General features: G+C 40.0%; 1 protein-coding gene across 6 annotated transcripts in view; it reads left to right on the top strand.

The window, feature by feature from the left end:
* The window catches only part of NAPEPLD (N-acyl phosphatidylethanolamine phospholipase D), an 89,459-nt gene extending 70,195 nt beyond the window's left edge, over positions 1–19,264 (top strand). For all 6 annotated transcript variants that reach the window (XM_033439570.2, XM_033439585.2, XM_033439565.2 and 3 more), the window contains 3 exons: positions 6,524–7,170; positions 10,600–10,714; positions 15,942–19,264. In XM_033439570.2, the coding sequence (XP_033295461.1) occupies positions 6,524–7,170; positions 10,600–10,714; positions 15,942–16,070 (891 nt within the window). In that variant the 3' untranslated portion in view covers positions 16,071–19,264. The remainder of the gene's footprint in view (positions 1–6,523; positions 7,171–10,599; positions 10,715–15,941) is intronic.
* The last annotated feature ends 898 nt before the right edge of the window (positions 19,265–20,162 follow it).

Below are 20,162 nucleotides of genomic sequence, written 5' to 3'. Positions count from 1 at the left end.
CGCACTCTTAACGAGCTTCCTGAGAAGGGGGTACACGGGACGACAGTTTTTTGAGACCTTGCTTGTCTAAAATGTCTTTATTCTCACTCTTTATTCTAAATTGAATTACAGTTGGTTTACAATGCTGTGCCAATCTCTGGTGTACAGCAGTGACTCATTTATACACAAAGAGACATTCTTTTTTTATATTCTTTTCCATTATGATTTATCACATGATACTGAATATAGTTCCCTGTGCTCTACAGTAGGACCTTGTTGTTTATCCATCCTATATATAGTAGTTTACATCTGCTAACCCCAAAATCCCAGTCCTTCGCTCCCCTACCCCCTACCCTTTGGTAACCACAGGTCTGTTCTCTATGTATGTGAGTCTGTTTCTGTTTTGTAGATAGGTTCATTTGTGCCATATTTTAGATTCCACATATAAGGGATATCATATGGTATTTGTGTTTCTCTTTCTGACTTGCTTCACTTAGTATGATAACCTCTGGTTGCATCCATGATGCTGCACATGGCATTGTTTTGTTCTTTTTTAAGGCTGAGTTTATTCTCATTGTTGATTGATAGTGTGGGTAATGGAATTTTAGTTTGGAAACAGTTTTCTCTCAGAATTTGAAAGCATTACCTCCATGACCTTCTTTTTAGTATTGCTTTAGAGAAGTTCAGTGCCATTTCTTGATCCTTTGTGTGGGACCTTGATTTCCTCTGTGGAAACTCTGAGGATCATCTCTTTGGCACCAATGTTCTGAAGTTTCACCAGGATGTGTGGTTCTTTATTTATCATGCTCGATGCCTGGTGGGCCCTTTAGATGTAAAAATCTGTTGCCTTCAGTTCTAGGAAATTTTCTTGTCTATTTCCTTGAAAATTTCCTCCCCTCCATCTTTCCTTGTAAAACAACTACTGATTATATTTTGGATCTCCTAGATCAGCCCTCTGTAACTTTATTTCCCCTGTATTTCATTTCTTTTTATTTTTTTGTTTTGCTTTCTGACAGGTTTCCTCAAGAATTTGTTTCATTTTTAAATCAGTATGTGTTTCACTTTTTTATGTGATGGGTGAAAATGTCATAATATGAAATTTAAAAAAAGAGTAGAAAATATGAATATCCTATGATCTTAACCATGCATGAAAAATAGAACTGCATAAAAATAGCATAATGTTTAACAGTGGTTGTAATCTCTGCACATGGATATAATGGATGGCTACTCTTCTTATCTTTGTTATATTTTCCAAATATTTTATAAAGCACATTTTCTTTTATAATCAAGGAGGAGTTTAAAAATATTAAGCCATTTTGATGCATCTTGTACTCCTAATACGGATAGTATGGCAAAAATATACAACATTAGCATTCATATTTAATTGAATTGGTGGTATTTTGGTAAAATCAATCTCTATTCAGTGTTCACATATATCGTCAAAATAAATATGAAAAAGAAATATTTTTAATTTAAATCTTAAATATGAGTTGCAAAGTACAGATATTAAAGTTTCCTAAAACAGCACAAAGATACTTTCAGCTGGAAGAAAAGGATTAACTCAAGTCCTCTTTAAAAGTGATTTTTTTTTTAGAAAATATGGTTTGAACAGATTTTTGTCAAATCTTTCTGTCTCATTCATGTACAGAAACACATATACTTAATATTAACAAGAATGTGGGTTTCATTGTTTTGAAGTTAACATTATCTATGCCATGGAAAGAGTTATGGTTTAATGAAGAGAGAGGGTCTTGAGAGTCAGAAGACCTTGATTCCACTCCTGATTGGACACTTACTTGTTGTATGACCTTGGCGAGTGTCTTAGTGACCCTCTGCCTTGGTCTGGTTTTCTGTGAAATGGCAGTAACATCTGCTTCACAGAGTTAGATGACAATGTCCTTAAAGCATCTGGCAGAGTAGTGGTTGAATAAATGTTGGGATTTTTCCCTTTCCCCAAGAAAAGTGAAACATTAACTAGTGTATAGGTTAATAACAGGCTTGGGGATTTTCCCATTTGTAGCTTTAAAAAAGGAGGACCAACCAAGAAAAATCTTGATCTAGTAAAGAAAAATGCCAAGTGGGTGCTTGATTTCTGTAAATAAACAAGAATTTCCCCATTCTACGTACTTTTTCAAACTCTGATTAGGATAAAAAGTAAAAAACTATTTTTTTCTTTTTGGAATCTCAATTGTAGGCACTATTTCTTTGAGTTTCATGGGCTAGTAGTGTTAGAGATCAAATTCTTTAAAATAAGCTACTCTTTTGCAATGGATGGGCTTAGAAACAATATAGCAAGAGGAAAGGACCTTGAAGAAAAGTGTGACTGCTTAATTCAGATCTCTTGTCAGACGTTTTACCATTTTTAAAAAACAGCTTTGTTGAGATATAATTTCCGTATTATACAATTGACCTGGTTAAAGTGTACAATGTGGCAGTTTTTCGGTACATTCAGAGTTGTGCAACCGTCACTACAATCTAATACGTTTTTATTATCCCAAAAAGAAACCCTGTGTCCTGAGTCATCACCCCCCAGTTCTCCAGCCCCCGGAAATCACTAACCTATTTTCTGTCTGTGGATTTGCCTATTCTGGACACTTCATATAAATAGGACAGCACAGTGTATGATCCTTTGTGATGGGCTTCTTTCCACACTTTACCTGTTAGTACTGCGTTTGGAGAACAAGTTGAGGCTGCCAGAGGTGCTCAAGGTTTTGTTTCCTCTCAGTTGTCAGTGGATAATGCCAGATATTAAACTTTAAAATGACTTTTAAACTTACAGCAAAAAAAAATGCAACAATTTTCAGGGAGTTTTGTTTCAGATGTTTTGGTGCACTGTTTAAACATGATGCTACTTAAATTTTTTTATAGTTTTATTAACATAATAGAAGCTCCACATATTCAAAAAGTAAAATCTGGCGAGTTTGGATATCTGTATAAACCTGCAAAATGATCACCATGATCAAGAAGATGAACATATCTGTCATCTCTAAAAGTGTCCTTGTGTCTACAGTAATCCACGTCTGATTCTCCCCCACCTGAATCCCAGGCTGTTACGGCCTCAGTTCCAGACCACTGCAAGAAAGCCAGTCATACCAATTTTTTGGTTTCTCAGTGCATATGAAAGTTATGTTTGCCTAATTAAAAATACTTTATTGCTAAAACATGCTAACCATCATCTGACAATGCAAGGTTGCCACAAACCTTCAATTTGTAAAAAAACAAAACAAAACAAAAAAACACCGCAGTATCTGTGAAGCGCAATAAAACAAGGTATGCCTGTACCTTTTTTTTTTTTTTTTTTGCGGTACGCGGGTCTCTCACTGCTGTGGCCTCTCCCGTTGCGGAACACAGGCTCCGGACGCGCAGGCTCAGCAGCCATGGCTCACGGGCCTAGCCGCTTCGCTGCATGTGGGATCTTCCCGGACCGGGGCACGAACCCATGCCCCCTGCATCGGCAGGCGGACTCTCAGCCACTGCGCCACCAGGGAAGCCCTGTACTTGTGTTTTTTAAAAATATGTATTAAATGAGAATACTTGGGAGTAAGTATGGTGGCGTGAGGCAGAATGTGTGGAGGCAGGCGGCATGCCCTCGTGTGAATGCTGTAACTTCTGTTTTTTTGTCTGTAAAATGGAGAGAGTTAATAACACCTACCTCCAGCATTGTCGTATTAAATGAAAAAAATTTTATGAAGCAGTTAGCACAGTTTCTAGCACATGGTAAGCACTCCATGCATGTATTTTGTGTTATACGGAAGTACTTGATACATTAGATAATGCTGCATCATCATCATGTGCCTCGTATGAAGCCTAACGCATGCTAGGGACTCAACTGATACTCAGTCCTTCTCCTTTCTAACATAATTCTTGATAAGCACACCGTATGGCATTTGTTCACCAACCCTAACTACCAGCTTTGAGAACTGAGTTGAAAAATTGATTCACTCATCCATTCAGCAAATTTGATCGTGCATGCTGTGTATTAGTCATTGAAGCAGGCACCGTGAATGATTCCAAGTTGAATAAGACACGGGCTGCATCCTGTGTACAGTTAACCAGGGTAAAGAGCAGAACATCCATGGTGTGCAAACAGGTGGCATGGGAGTGGAGAGGGAGAGTGAGCAATGCCGGCTGTGGAGACTCAGGGATGGCTCCGTGAAGGGCGTGCGATTTGATGAAGGTCTTGAAGGGATGAGAGAGAGAAGGAAGAGGGTCAGTGTTGTGCCGGGCTCCCAAGCTTAGGCTGGGAGCGAGGTGCTGCAGTCCCAGTGTTGGGGGGAGTACAGAGCCGTGTGCAGGAACTGAGTGAAACAGCTGGAAAGGAGGAGCGGCAGTCCACCAACAGGCTTACCACTGGGCTAAGGAGGTAAGACGTGCTTTGTCAAGCAGTACAGAACCAGTGACGATTTTTCAGCAGGGGAGAGCGGTACGCCCTAAGAAAAGTGTTTGAGGTGGCTCTAGTGTGTGGAATGAGTTGAAGGAAGGTGGCTGAGCCATCAGGAGGACTTGAACATGCCTGGATGTTACTCAGGATCTTAACTCTTAACTATGAGTGAGGCAACAAGTAAATATGTAAGGGATCGATAGGGGTGGTGCCTGCTTGCTTGTCGGGGTTGGGGTGTGCTTCCTTCTTCTTTTGCATTACTTGCAGAGGGCTTACTGTGTGCCAGCCTCTCCTAATTCAGCCCCCAGTAATGACATGTAGGTGCAATTATTATATCCATTTTTCAGATGAGGAAACTAAGGCTTAGGCTGGCTAAGAGCTATCTTGTCATTCTCCACCTTCTGGACCCACTTCCTGTTTGGACCAGCTCAGTGACCTCTCCGTTTCCCTTCACCTGCATCTCCCCCATCTGCCCTTTGCTGTCTCCTTTGTCCAGCTCTTTGTCTCTCCTGGCAGCTATTGTGACACACCCCAGGTCATCATTTAAACTTGAAAAGTGGTTTCTCTAAACATGAATTGGGTCATGTCTTTTTTTTTCCTTTTCTTATCGATGCTTCCTCACTGTCTCTGGGTGAAGCGTGGGATTCAAGGCTTTTACTGGGTTCTGATCCTATAAGATTTCAGTTTGTCTTCTGCCCCCCCCCCCCAACGCCACATTCCTACTTGGCTCTGTGCCTTTGCTTGGGCATTTTCTCCACCTGAAATGCCCTTCCCCCTTTTCTCTGCATCAGGAACTTCTCACCATTCCTCAGGAACGCACACAAGTTACTGTGTCTGTAATGCCTTCCGCAGCTGGGCTCTTCATTCCTTCTTACTGGGCTACAGCATGCCTTGTATTTTATTCATTCAGTACCATGCGTTTTTCAAAACTGATTTGCAGCAGCTTGTAAAAAGACATGTAGCAGTAAAAAACCAGATGGATAAACATACAAGAGCAAACGGACAATTAGGGTAGAAAAATAAAGGCAAGAAAGGTTAGCATAGCAATCTGTTCCATTGTTCCCTGCGATGTGCCCTGCCCTGTTCCCTTCTGCATATGGGCTGGAGGAGTCTTCAGCTTTTACTCTCAACTTCCTGTCAAAGCAAAAGTCAAAGCAGGATTGTCAGTTTTCCCAATGGTGGTCAAAGGAGTAAAGCCAATTGCTCTGCAGAAGAGCTTTTCCTGTTACAGGGAATCGAGAGCAGTGTTTCTGGGGTGTGTGTGGGAAGGTGGGGTTGGTGTGCGCTGGTACCCAGTCATCAAGACAGCCAGCCCCATGGTACATGCTCGGCAAGTTTCACAAGGAAGAGACCTCCATGCAGCTGTATGGCCTAACACCAAAGCACAGTTTATGAAAGTTTTATAAAAGCCAGGACTGTGATGCTAGAACACAGCTTCTTGTTGGTCCAGCTTAATCCAAGGATAAAATGAAGAATAAACAACAAAGGAATAATACTTAACACATTATGTTGTAGTTATTGTTTCACACCTGTTTGCCCCCAAAAGCGATCATCTTCTCATGGGCAGGGACCGTGTTCCGCGTTGGTTTGATCAGTGGTAGAAAACCTCAGAGGTAAGCGGTGAGGAGAACCATCTATGCCCGACTTTCCCAGCAGCCATCACAGCACTCTGCTCTGAATTCTGTGTCCTCAGGAAGTCAGGTTCACGTGAGATCCACGGTCTACACATACGTGGTCAAAAGTTTTCTTTACTATTTCTAGGGGCTGACCTCCTGAGGCAGTTTTCAGTAGCGAATACACCAGCTGAGTAAACAGCAGTAGCAAAGGGACTGCATCTCGGTTGGTCTACTTCTGGCATTTACAGAAGAGAGCCTATAAAAATATTTCGTAAAGTCAGCAGTACTCAAAGTTTTAAGTTTAATTTTCCCTTTGTTGGTTGCATTTGGGAGTAACATCTTACATCACTATATAGTGATTATGGAGTCAGATTCAGAAAGTAGTATGCACTTTCAAGAAAAAAGCAAAAATAACAGATTTATCGAATGACTTCAGTTCTCCCCAAATAACCCTTCTCTCTGTAATTTAGGTCAAAAATGTATTTATGATGACACATAATACCTTTTTTTTTAATAGCTGCTTTTCTTTCTTTCTTCATATATGTAGGAGCTTGATAAAGAACTCCCAGTGCTTAAGCCGTATTTTATCGATGACCCTGAAGAAGCTGGAGTGAAGGAAGCTGGCTTAAGAGTCACGTGGCTGGGACACGCGACAGTGATGGTGGAAATGGATGAGCTCATCTTGCTCACGGATCCTGTCTTTAGCGCCCGGGCCTCCCCGTCGCAGCGCGTGGGTCCCAAGCGGTTCCGGCGTCCCCCTTGCACCGTCGGTGAACTGCCCCAGATAGACGCGGTCCTCATCAGCCACAACCACTACGACCACCTGGACTACAGTTCTGTCACTGCTCTGAACGAGCGATTTGGTAACGAGCTGAGGTGGTTTGTGCCTTTGGGGCTCCTGGACTGGATGCAGAAATGTGGCTGTGAGAATGTGATCGAGCTGGACTGGTGGGAGGAGAACTGCGTCCCAGGACACGATAAGGTGACGTTTGTGTTCACACCTTCCCAGCACTGGTGTAAAAGGACTCTGACGGATGACAACAGGGTTCTCTGGGGCAGCTGGTCTGTCTTGGGGCCTTGGAACCGCTTTTTTTTCGCAGGAGACACTGGTTATTGCTCTGCTTTTGAAGAGATAGGAAAAAGATTTGGACCTTTTGACCTCGCAGCTATTCCCATTGGAGCGTATGAACCAAGGTATGTAGACGTCTAAAGCAAGCATTCCTGCTACATGATGAATTAACTGGACTCCGAGTAATCTGTGGTTTTAATGGTAGACTTTGTTATACATTGGGTGGGGGGTTGGTGGGCCAGAGTCAGTTAAAATTTTTCTTTGAATTTTAAAATGCTTTAATTACAGTGATATCAGTTAAATAATTGTAGTTACTGAAATTATATTACCAAGAGAAAAGGACAACGGTTTAAAGAATTACTCTGCCTAGCCCGAAGTTCGTGTACTATTCTGACTAAAGTTAAACCTGTCAGCCAGTACTCAAACCTGACTCTTGGTCTTTCTTTCACGTGGAGGATACGCTCCATGAGTGGAATGCACCCATGCCCTGTCCTGTGTTTAGTGGAGAAAAAGGGCTTGGCCTATAGCATCAGTCCCTTGTGACGGTCTTACTGCAGACAGCACTGAGGTTAGTCTGCTAAAGACATTGCTGCACTACTTACCACTTGCCCTGCAACCTCTCTGTACTGATTGCCTGTCTTCAGAGCACAGAGCAGATAAAGGTCACACGAGCATTTGAGACCCAGGAGACCCATCCGCTGCCTGTGTTTTCCTTAATACTGCCTATTTAAGGAAAAAGTGATTTTCAAGAATTCAGTTAGATTTCAGTCAACTCTGGTTGATATGTACAAGTTAAGAGAAAATAAACACTAAAAGTAGCAAAGTAGGGGCTAATTTAAAAAAAGGTTTTATTTTCTGAAGTGCATGCACAGACTCATACAGAATGGTATGTAGGATGGCATTTTATTTAGGTGATCCTACAAACAGAACACTGATACATAGATGAATTGAGCAAATCTGATCATTGGTTTCCATCAGATTGTTATACTTTTCATTAACTTTTTAAGTTCACCAAAACCGTTTCATTGCTAAGTATATTAATGCTTATTTCTCCCTTCTTTCTAGTTTCTTCATTTAAGGGACTAGATACTTTTACCTTACTAAAAAATTATTATAAGCCAATAGTAGTGCTTGAATTTCACTTTTCCACATAATTCTAATTCCGAATTCTAATACAACCTCTTAAAACATCAGTCAACCTGTTTACAAATCAATTTTATGGGGTATTGATCCTTATTCAATAAATGTTCTTAGTATATTAGAATACGTCTTGTACTTGTGAAAATTTTCCTATGTAGAAATAGACAGACTTGTCATATACAGGTGATGCTAAAACACGCACAGCCGAAGCACGCAAATGCACTCACATAATCCCCCTTGCTTCTTGCACTGCAGCTGTCTTGTCACTAAGATGGGGGAAGGATGGGGAGGACAGTATTCGCTCTAAAGAATTAAATTGGTAGTAGCCTCCACTCTGTATTCCAGTTCTCTAGTCAGTTCTAAAGTTTTATTTTCATTTTTTTTGGCCATGCTGCATGGCACGTGGGATCCTAGTTCCCTGACTGGGGATCGAACCCATGCTCTGTGCATTGGAAGCCTGGAGTCTTAAACACTGGACCACCAGGGAAGCCCCAGTACTAAAGTTTTAGAAATGTTGTTATCAACAAAACTTCAGAGTAGTCTATAAATGTAAGATGATCACACCCAAAACGGTTTTCAATAATCTGCTTAGAATGTTTTCACCCTTACTTCTGGGATCTCCTGTCATCGGGCATTCTACCCAAGTCGGTTAGGATTTTGACTTTTTATTTTAATTTGTATACCAGAGTAAACATTTTAAATGTATTTCAGACATGAAAAGGAATATGTCTATCCCTTTGATTTGAAGAAAGGAATATGTCTATCCCTTTGATTTGAAGTAGGAGTTTTTAAAAAATCAATAGAAACAGCCAAAACTGTTTTCATCTTGCCCTGAATTCTAAGTGTCAGGAGATAAAGCAGAACAAGTGCTTCTCTAATCTCTTGTTGAGAACACAGTGGCTTTGTTTTGGGGCTCCCATCAGGCCCGGCAACTCCTAACAGTAAATAACAACCCTTGTGCTGTGCAGATGGATGAACTTTTCCATGACGTGTTCTACAAAGTGCAGCAGCCCCTCTGCTGAATCCAGATCCCTTAATCTTCACTGCAGTGTTCATTGCCAGTAGCAGACCCAGGATATAAATAATGTGAAGACACTGTTGTTTTACCTCTTCTAAACTGCTGGCTGAGGGGGCTTCCCTGGTGGCACAGTGGTTAAGGATCCGCCTGCCAATGCAGGGGACACGGGTTTGAGCCCTGGTCCAGGAAGATCCCACATGCCGCGTAGCAACTAAGCCCGTGCGCCACAACTACTGAGCCTGTGCTCTAGAGCCTGCGAGCCACAACTACTGAAGCCTGAGTGCCACAGCTACTGAAGTCCACGTGCCTAGAGCCTGCGCTCTGCAACAAGAAGCCACCACAATGAGAAGCCTGCGCACTGCAACGAAGAGCAGCCCCTGCTCGATGCAGCTAGAGAAAGCCGGTGGGCAGCAACAAAGACCCAACACAGCCAAAAATAAATAAATAAAATAAATTTATAAAAATAAATAAATAAACTGCTGGCTGGGCAAGCAAAGGATTTGTCTGTATGTAGTACATTTTACTTTTGTATCAGAAATAATTCTCCTGAAAGTGTTGGCTTTGTCAACTCCCTACTCTTTTGGAAGAATTCTATGAAGTAGCTGCTGTACTTCATGCTTTGAATAAATTTTGTCTTGTTTAATCCTCACAATAACCCTGTGAAGTGGGTATGGTTTCTATTTCACGGACCAGGAAATGGCAGTTGGAGAAACTGAAGCAGCTCCAAAGGCATTCCCAGGAATTGGTAGAGCTGGGATTCACGCCCAGGCCCCCTGCCTCCAGAGCCGTCTCTTCCCAGGCATGAGGCAGCCTTTCACATTGCTAAACTCTATTTAGTCTCCCTGATGTACCCTTTCTTCTTGCCAAACCAAACACCTCATTCATCAGTTGTGTGGTATTTAAATAAAATCCTTGAATAGTAACTGGATTTTTTTTGCTCCTGATCTTACAAATTATACACTAATTTTTGTTTCCTTTTCACTTTAGCACGTTAAAAAAAAAAAATTGTTTCAGCAAGGTTATTTGCAACTGGAGTTTTGATTTCTAGTTCTTTACCCATTATTCTGTTTCTTTCATTCATACCAGGATTGCAAAATATCTGCTTTTTAAAGTAATAAGATATCTTCAGAATAAATCATCAGTAAAATAAAAATACATGTGAAACAAAATCTACTATTCAAAGGGAAGTTTTGCTTGAGACGTATCTACTGTTATAGCAGTTTGTACAAGAAAGATTTTTATTTTTTTCCAGCAGAAAAGTGGACTGAAGGGAGATGGTTTTGCCTACTGTGATTTATTTCTGTGCAGAATGTTAAAGGTTGATTACATGAAGCAGTAATTAGAATTTATTGTATACTTAAAAGCCCAGATTTAATAAATTACTGTGTTTTATCAGGTGGTTTATGAAGTACCAGCATGTAGACCCAGAAGAGGCTGTAAAGATTCACATTGATGTGCAGACAAAGAGATCTGTGGCGATTCACTGGGGAACTTTTGCCTTAGCGAATGAGGTGAGTGTGATTGTGGTAACAATAACTCGTGACGTGTCTGACCGATGATAGGACTGATCACTGTACCCTGCAGTGTGTTCGGAAACCAAACTAGAATCAGAACCTGCGTGGTCATCAAGTGACTTAGGGTGGTAAATCATATTAATTAGTGAAACGATATTTATGTACAGTGGGAAAAAAAATCCTCAGTGCATGTTGTTCTTTTGGCTTATTTGTGTAGTTAATGAAGCAAGTGTTTATATAACCAAAAATGTGCGCAGCCTTAGTAAATAGAAAAATGAACCGTCATGTCATCCCTCTCACGGGAGGCTTTTGTTCTGGCAGAAGATACAAGACATGCACATAATTACTCAGAGTGTTGTAAAGTGGGACAGATAAAGTGGTCTCAGAGTCAGGGACTGTTACGACTTGCAGGGATCAGGGAGAGCTTCGTGGAAGAGTTGACATTTGAACTTGGCTGTGAAAAAGCAAGGAGGAAGGCATTTCAAGAGGAGGAAAGTGTGGGATTGGAGGCAGCAAGCATGGGGAATAGTGAGGAATCGGTTCAGCCAGAGTATGGATGATAGGGAGGGCAATGGGGGAAGTGAGGCTGGACAGCTTGGAAGTTTTCAGAAGTATGTTATTCATCCAGTAAACACTGACTTGGTGTCTGCTGTGTGCCAGGCATTGGGATAAAAGGTGGTTTTTATTCCTAGACTAGTACAGAAGAGCTTATTTTTCCTTAAGGTAGCTGAACCCTGGAACTCTGCTACTAGCCAGGGTTGTGGGATCAAACAGAAGCTTAGCAAAAAGCATTCTCTGCTTTCCTCAATCCAGGGCCTGCCCTAAGCAAAATTTAGAAACAGATGACTGAACTTGGCTTCTATTCTGCTCTGTGTGGCATCTTCCACATTCCACGGCCTCTCTGCAGGAGCCCTGTGCTTTCATGCTGATTTAAGCACTCCCTCTCTGTCCTATTTCTGGCCTGCCCTCTCCCTAGTTGCATCTTATTCCAGAATTAATACACTGCCTGCCCCCTGCTGACTCCCCCCCAATCTGAATTCCCATTCTGCAATGCTGTGGCCCTGAGCCACACTGCTGGGGGACAGAATGGAATCAATAAATGAATGTCCACGGGCATGGGGAGGGTGAAGGAGAATATGATGTGTGTTTCTGTGTCTGTGTATTTGGAGAAGGGGGAATTTGATACTGGTTTCCATTGGTTTACCACTATTATTTAGAAGCAGTGTCTTATTCCGTGTGTGTGTATGTGTGTTCCATATGTATATAGGTAAATTTAGATATATGTATGTTTATGTTCTATATATAACATATTTCAGCAACTTAGATGAAGTAATAGTATTTTATTAAACCTTGCAAAGAGAAGAATCTAGGATGACTCCTAAATTTTTAACTTGAGTAATTGGGAAGGTGGCTATGTTCTTTACAGAGATGGGAAGATGAGGAGAGAAAACCTCAGTCTTCAAGAGTTATTGTGTTATGCAGCCTTCAAGAATTACTGTTTTAAATCTAAACTTCATCTTTATTTCTTAATGAAATATAAAATACACTCTCATTTAGTTTTTTTTTTTTTTTTTTTTTTTGGTACGCGGGCCTCTCACTGCCGTGGCCTCTCCCGTTGCGGAGCACAGGCTCCGGACGCACAGGCCCAGCAGCCGTGGCTCACGGGCCCAGCCGCTCCGCGGCATGTGGGATCTTCCCAGACTGGGGCACGAACCCGTGTCCCCTGCATTGGCAGGTGGACTCTCAACCACTGCGCCACCAGGGGAGCCCTCATTTAGTCTTTTTGACATTAGTTGCATAAATTGAGAACTGCGAGTTTGCTAAATAAATTATAAAGTACACGGAATTTTGGAGGAGGAGGTTTAGCCTATGCTTTGCAAACAGTTTTAAATGATTTGCATGTAAATAGTTGTAATAACTGCTTACTATAATATAAGCAGCTTAAGGATGTATTGACTTGGCAACACTTTAAAATTGTACGTACGGCAACATCTGATTCATCTAAGGAATGATGAGTGAATTTCCTAAATGATGTATTTAAGCACTTCAACTTAACCGACTAGTTTTGGTAGAAACAAACTGTAGGCACTACATAATATATGTTAACTTCTTAAATGACCAGGGTCTTTATTTTGAGTCTCTTCTGTTGGAGTAGATCATAAAACAGTGACCCCTTTGAAAGGGAATGTATGAGCTGTCTGGGGCTGGTTGCCTGGCCCTTAATGGGTCCACACTGCTGGGAGCTTCTGCTTTCACCACTTACTTTTTCTTTTCCCACATCTTTATTGGATTAAAATTGCTTTACAGTGTTGTGTTAGTTTCTGCTGCACAGGTATATGCATACCTATATCCCCTCGCCATCCCACCCCCCTAGGTGGTCACAAAGCACCGAGCTGATCTCCCTGTGCTATGTGGCTGCTTCCCACTAGCTGTCTATTTTACACATGGTGTAGTGTATGTATGTCAATGCTTCTCTCTCAATTCGTCCCACCCTCCCCTTCCCCCACTGTGTCCACAAGTCCGTTCTCTACGTCTGCGTCTTTAGTCCTGCCCCACCACTAGGTTCATCAGTACCATTTTTCTAGTTTCCATATATATGCGTTAATACATGGTGTTTGTTTTTCTTTGTGACTTACTTTATTCTGTATGACAGACTCCAGGGCCATCCACATCACTACAAATGACTCAGTTTTGTTCCTTTCTATGGCTGAGTAAGATTCCGTGGTATATATGTCTAACCTACTACCTTGCTGTATACATATTGTTTGGTCCCATGGCTATAGGGCATTTTTACCTTCCCTGCAGGATTAATGTGCTTGTACTAAGAGATAGCTATCAGTCACTCAGAGGCTTTCTTGCCTACTTCTAGAGCTCCCTTCTAGATGGTTGAAGCAGCCAAGAATTGACCTACGAAGAAACTCAGAAAGATACTGCAACATCAAAATCCATACTAAATTATAGCTTATAACTAAAGTTACAGTCTAGGAAAGACATTATTAGTGTAGGGCAATTGTGTAAGTGTACTGTTGGCCAAGACTTGTAGAGAGAGCACAGGGGAGAAGAAATTTAACAGAACAATTATTTTTCATTGGGAAAGAATTTCATCATTTTGAAATCTCTTAAAAACAATTTTGCAAGGGAAGCTTCTTGACTTAGGCTATTATTTACAGTTAAATCTCATGGGGGATATATTAGCAATCTCCTATATGCATAAAAAAGACTAAAAGTGGATTCCTGTTGTCAACTAACCCATTAATAAGTGGCTCTCTCTAGGAATACTGGGTAACTAATGCACAGTTAACCTCAGTTACTCCATAGTCAGTGGGAAGGCATCCCTGACCCTCTAAACGTAGCCATAAACCTAGAAGTGAGCAAGCGGGGAGAAAAGACCCACGTGTGGCCAGTAACTGTTAGCAATGTGTACATCTGAAGCCACAGAAGACTTGCCTGGTTTTCCTAGTACATCACTGGCTGGCCCTCCCTACTCTCTGCTGCTAGTTCCTCATCAGCAGGGAGCCTTAGGACTCAGTCCAGGGGCCCCATTTCTTCTCTAGTTGGTTGCTCCCTTGGGCATCTCATTAGTCTTACGGCTTTAAACACCATCTACCCGCTGTACCTCTCTAGCCCAGGTTTCCCCCTACAATCCATGTTTATGTATCCAGCTGCCTACTTGACTTCTCCACTTGGATGCCCATCAGGTACCCAAAACTTCAGTCTAAAACCAAACTTCCTGATCTTCTCTCAAAATCATTTCTCTTAATCTCAGTAAATGGCAACACCCTCCTTCCAGTTCCTCAGGCCAAACCCTTTACTCTCTTTCTCTCATATCCTCCCTCCAGCTTTTCCCCACATGCAGTCAGCTCATCCTTTAGATTGTATTTAGACTTTGAGTACCTCTTACCCCCGTCACTGATGCCACACTGCCCCTTACAGTCTGTTCTCAACGCTGCAGAGGGCAGCGACCTTTACCCCTTAGATCAGATTGTGACACTCCTGTGCCAGAAGGACCTGCAGCTTTCCATCACACTCCCAGTCAAAGCCACAGCCCTCACAGCTGCCTACAAAGCCTGGTGCAATCTGCTCCCTCAGATCTTTGTTCAAGTTGCCATCTCCAAGAGGACTTCTTAGATGGTTGTATTTAAAATTAAACCTCCACCCCCGACACTTACCAACGATGTTCTACCCAGAACATGTCACCCACTCAGATACTGTTTCCTTTATTCATTTCTTATCTGTCTCTGTATTGGGATGACAGCTCTAGGAAGGCAAGGGTTTTTATTTAGTTCACTGACCTGGCCGCTTTCTGGGTGCTCACCAGCCATTGCTGCATGGAGGGAAGAAGCAGACTTACCACCAGCGATCAGAGTAGAGACTGATTTTTATTTCTGCTTTAATTTTAACACTTTATAGCTTTTCTAATTGAAATTGGGGAAAAAACCCTTTGTGTAATACCTGTTTTTTTCCTTTATTTCCTGTAAAAATAGCTACTATACACTGTAAATATTTAGCTCGAAAGAGAAATAACTGGTGAAGTGATTTCTTTTATACCTTTTGCTTTCTTTAACTATAACACATGTTCAGGTGGTTTCAATTTATTTGGTAAACATTTGAGTATGTTGAAACATTCTTCAACAGTGTGCTGTCTTTATTTTTTTTTGAGTTATGAAAAGGTGAGGAAACAAAAGGTAACTCCACCTGTTAAATCTCTTTTCCTGAGGCCCCTCTTCAATCCATAGACTACAGAATCAGTATTTGGTTGGGGTTTGGGGATGACAACCCTTCTTCAGCCAAAAATATTTTCTCTAGCGTTTGCTTGTACACACATACTCTTCCTTATAATCTAAGTTTCTCTGTTCTCCCAAACTATTGGTAACACTTAATTCTTTAGCACTGATTCCATTTAGACTGGGATTTCATGTAGGGAAATAGTGATCAGAGTTCATGCAGTCTAATCAGAATTCATGCAGTCTAATAATGCTCAATCTAAGGCCAAATTTGACATGCATGGTGTTAACAGATTGATAAATATGACATTTCTATTGGCTTAATGATTCTATATTAGAAAGTATGATGGACTCATTTGCTAATGCTTCAATGAAAAGGAAGAGCATTACTTTAAGTAGGCTGTTTGGTTATTTTAGTTTGAACTCTTGTTTGACATATCCCCCCAAATATATGTATGCTTAATCTTTTTCCATTTTTGTTTCTCTCTGCCCTTTGCCAGCATTACTTAGAACCTCCAGTGAAACTGAGTGAGGCTCTAGAAAGATATGGACTTAAGACTGAAGATTTTTTTGTCTTGAAGCATGGAGAGTCAAGATACCTTAATACTGATGATGACAACTCTGAGTAAATATGAGCACAGGAGCTTTTAATGAAAAAGGCATCATCGGATATAAATCCAAAAAGACTAAGAAATTCATGAATATTACGATTTTTTACATTTGGAAACAACTTCTGCACGTTTGTGTTCTATGTTGTAACCTGCTTAATATGATTGCCAGTTCTTATAAACAGAGAAGAGTTCAAGGTGGGTCATTTACATAATGAAGGCTAATGTAGATTTTAAGTCATGTCTCAGTGACATAAAACATTGCAATGGAATTTTTTTTACTAAAGCATTCTACTTTAGTGGTAGAGTTTTGAGATTATGAAAAACTGATTTTAAAAACTCATTTCTGTTTTTCTATTCTTAGGGGCCTTCTGCAAGGTAAGTCAAGGCTGACTACCTACCTAGATTTTCTCACAGGCCTGCACATAGAAACATATTTCTTACAGTCATGTTAGAGCAAATGATGACATTGATTCCCCACATGGTTATATGCCAAATGTTAAGAGATTTATTTTTTTAAACATAAAAACATAGGAGTTTGGGCTAAGTTACCATTTTTTTTAAAGAGAGGAATAATATACTCTGTGGCATACCTACAATCCCCAAATCAAAAGCCCTCTGAGCTGGGCAGAGGAAGGGGAAGTGTGGTTATGAGAACATGATTTGTGAAACGTTTTATTTTTAATCTAAAAGTCAGACCTGCTCAGCACAAATATAGCTGCAAGGAAATAATTTACAAAGATAAATGCAGATATTAAATGTTAATAGACCATATACTTTGAGTTAAATTTTATTCTTTCCATATTCCATCTCCTCTCTCTCTCTCTATATATATATATATACTCATTATTTTTTCTGGTTTCTTAGCTCAAACCCCAGTATGTTAGTGAGCTTTATAAATATTTTCTGTTTTACATGATTCTCTTATATTTACACGATCCTTAAGCACGGTTCTACTTTTATTAAGCCAGTGTGGAATATTAGTGGTTAAAAAAAAAGACAGTGATTCTGAGAGTCCACTGCCCTGAGTTTTAGTCCTAGACAGGCTCTACACGCACTCCATTACTCTGAACCTTCCTAAATGAGAGAGCTGATTAGAGGCCCATTCTGTCTTCCCAATCCAGCCTCAGTGAAATGAACTTTATTCACACAAAATAATCAAAATAGGTGTCCTACACCAAATGCTACCCAGGTAGTGCCCTGTAATTTATTTTCACGTATATATATGCATGTTAGCCACTTAATCTGACTTTTAATCCTGCTTCTGCCTTGGATTCTCTGTCACCTAAGCTCAGTGTGCCTCAGTGTCCTCACGTGCAACAAGAGGATGATTTTCACCTACCTCCCAAAACTGTGAAGAATAAATAAGTCTTTTTTTAAAAAAAAACACTTGGAAAAAATAAGGGAGAAAATGATATTTTCAGATATCACTGCCTAATACAGGTAGGTAGATTTGAAAGTGGAAAATAGGCTAATGCTTTTGATAATATATGTTCAAGCACATAAGGACACTAAACATTGAGGACTAACAACTTTGTCTCCCACATTTTGTAAATTTGGAGAATAGCCAAGATAAATGTAAATAATATTTATCAAAATTTAGCATTTTTATCTACAAAGATGCAAATCTGTCAAGGGGAAATGTATATGTAATATAGCTGAATGTATATGATTCGTGGGCACTAAAGCACAAAAAATTTCCCCATAAACTTTCAGGAAAAAAAAAAAACCACTTTTTCACTCCAAAGGAACATTTAGCAAACAGATGGGAATCAAGATGTTTGGCTTATGGTGGATTAGCTTTGGCATAGGTTGCCCTAATACTAGCCAGAGTTCTGTGGTTACCTTCCTTGCTGTTGCACGCCAGACGGAAAATTCATCTCTTACCTCTGCTCTATGAAGCAAGCCAAGCACATCTTGCTGAATTATTTCTTCTCCTTGAGTGGCCTTAATGTTAATTTTGTATTCACATGTACTGTTTAACTGAGGGGTCTCCAAGCACTTTAAATTATGTTCTAAGTTCCACTTAATTGGGCCTGCCTCATTTTCTAGGCTTCCTCCAAGCTGTAAGTTTTATGACTATTTGCATTCCTTCCACTTTGACATTTTGTTCATTAGGAAGTACACTGAGCTTCATCTCTCCTATCCACATTTTGAAGGGTTTTATGTACAAAGCAAAAACAAATTTTGAAAAGACTAATCCACTCTGTTCCCTCCATTCAGTCTAATACATGTCATAATACCTTTTCATTTGTCTCATCCTCTAAGTCAATTTCATTTTCCTCTTTGATTAGCCAGCATCCATACCAACATGTAAGATTTTATTGAAATCCCTTTCTCCCGTGACAACTGAAGAACACTTTGAAACTCACTGCCCAAGAGGGTGGGACCATCAATTAGGAGAAAGCCCACCTAAAAAAGGTAAGATGTGCCATGACCTACATAGGTAAAGATCGAACTGTGCACTTTCCCTGTGGAATTCCTTCTAGATGACTCCCCCCTTTTCTCTAGCATTTTGACATTTCAAACTCAATGCTCTCATCTCCAGGAAACGTTATTTGTTCAAACTAATAATAGAGGAAAAGAAGAGAGGGTGTTTTAGAATCCAATGCTGCTACTGCACATTGAAATCAAATCTTCGTTTTAATGTGTGTACATTTTGAATATATATTTTCAGTAAACAAGGAGGAAGATTAAGCAAAATTGTTATAAAGAAATGTGCCTTTCAGGGAGTTAATACTTATGTTTGCATCACTTGATAAATGATCCTTAGCCTTCATAATGTACATTATTACTGCTGTAGCTAATTTAGAATTTTCACATTTTCATCATATTTATACTGTAAAAATATGTCTCCCAAGTTTCATTTCTGTATCAGGATAACCCTGATAAAGCCCATTTTTCTGTTTGAGGATTTGTGACTTCCTATGGAAATCTATGTATTTACAAATGAAATTTAAAGTACTCTTCTCTTAAAGCTTTGCCTTAAATACATGACTAGGAAAGCTTCTGCTTACAAATTGATTTACTTAATAACTAAGCATGGTGGTGGTTATGAACTTGAATATTACAAAACCTGGACGGGGGAACCTGGCTGAATTCGAATTGTTAGATTAGCTTATGGGATAAAAATACTATTAAAAATAACTGCTGAGAATTTTTCATATCTTGTAATTTTAATCATGTAAAATATGGGTGAAAATTAATAAAACTTCAATTAAGGGGAGAAAATAATCCTGTGACATTTTTCTTATTTAAAAAAATTATGAAATTTATGCCCAGAGTAAAAAATTCAAATGTACACAATGTACACAAAATTCTATGTACACACTAGAAGGTGTACATAGAAAAGTCATTTCCTTACTCCCTAATCCTATTCTCAGGAGTGTGGCTTTCATTCTACATATATATACCAAAATGCCTATATATGAAAGAAGTGTTCTGTCCATATATAAGCATAAATTTTTTGATTTAAGAAAACCACAAATGGGGTCATATTTTTCTACAACATGTATTTTGAAAAACAACCATATTTCATGGATGTCTTTCCATATCAGCACATTCAGACTTGCTTCATTCTCTTTAAAGACTATATAACTGATTTAACCAATTGCCTTTGCCTTTGGATGGATTTTGATTGATCCCAGTATGTTATACACATCAAACTGAATGGGAGTGGGTGAGTACTAGGAAACATTTCTAACAGTTTACATAGACTAGAATAGATTCTAATGATTAGAACAGACCTGAAAGAGTGGCAGGTGGCCTTGGGAGTCTGGGATTGATCTCGGGTCCTTCCTAGGGCGCTTATGAAACATACTGCTGCTGTCCCAGATGCATAACTGCAAATCACTGCCAACAGTGGAAGGGTAGCTTACACATAAAAAGGTCACTGTCACTCCCTGTAGAGGATAACTGAAGTAGCTTAGCACAAAGCAAAGTAAAAACAAAATGGTTTCAGAACAAGCTCTTATTTTGGTATCAATAAAATGGTCCGAGACCAGGGCAAGTTGTAGCTGTGTTAATGATGGAAGGTGATATTTACTGTTTGTTTAAATTCAGCAGTTCAAAGAATCCCTTTGTAAGGAAGGTGAAAAATGAGAAGTTTATGTG

The sequence above is a fragment of the Orcinus orca genome, chromosome 9, assembly GCF_937001465.1.
Source record: "Orcinus orca chromosome 9, mOrcOrc1.1, whole genome shotgun sequence".
NCBI classification, from domain to species: Eukaryota; Metazoa; Chordata; class Mammalia; order Artiodactyla; family Delphinidae; genus Orcinus; species Orcinus orca.
This window is presented reverse-complemented; position numbering and strand designations above follow the sequence as displayed.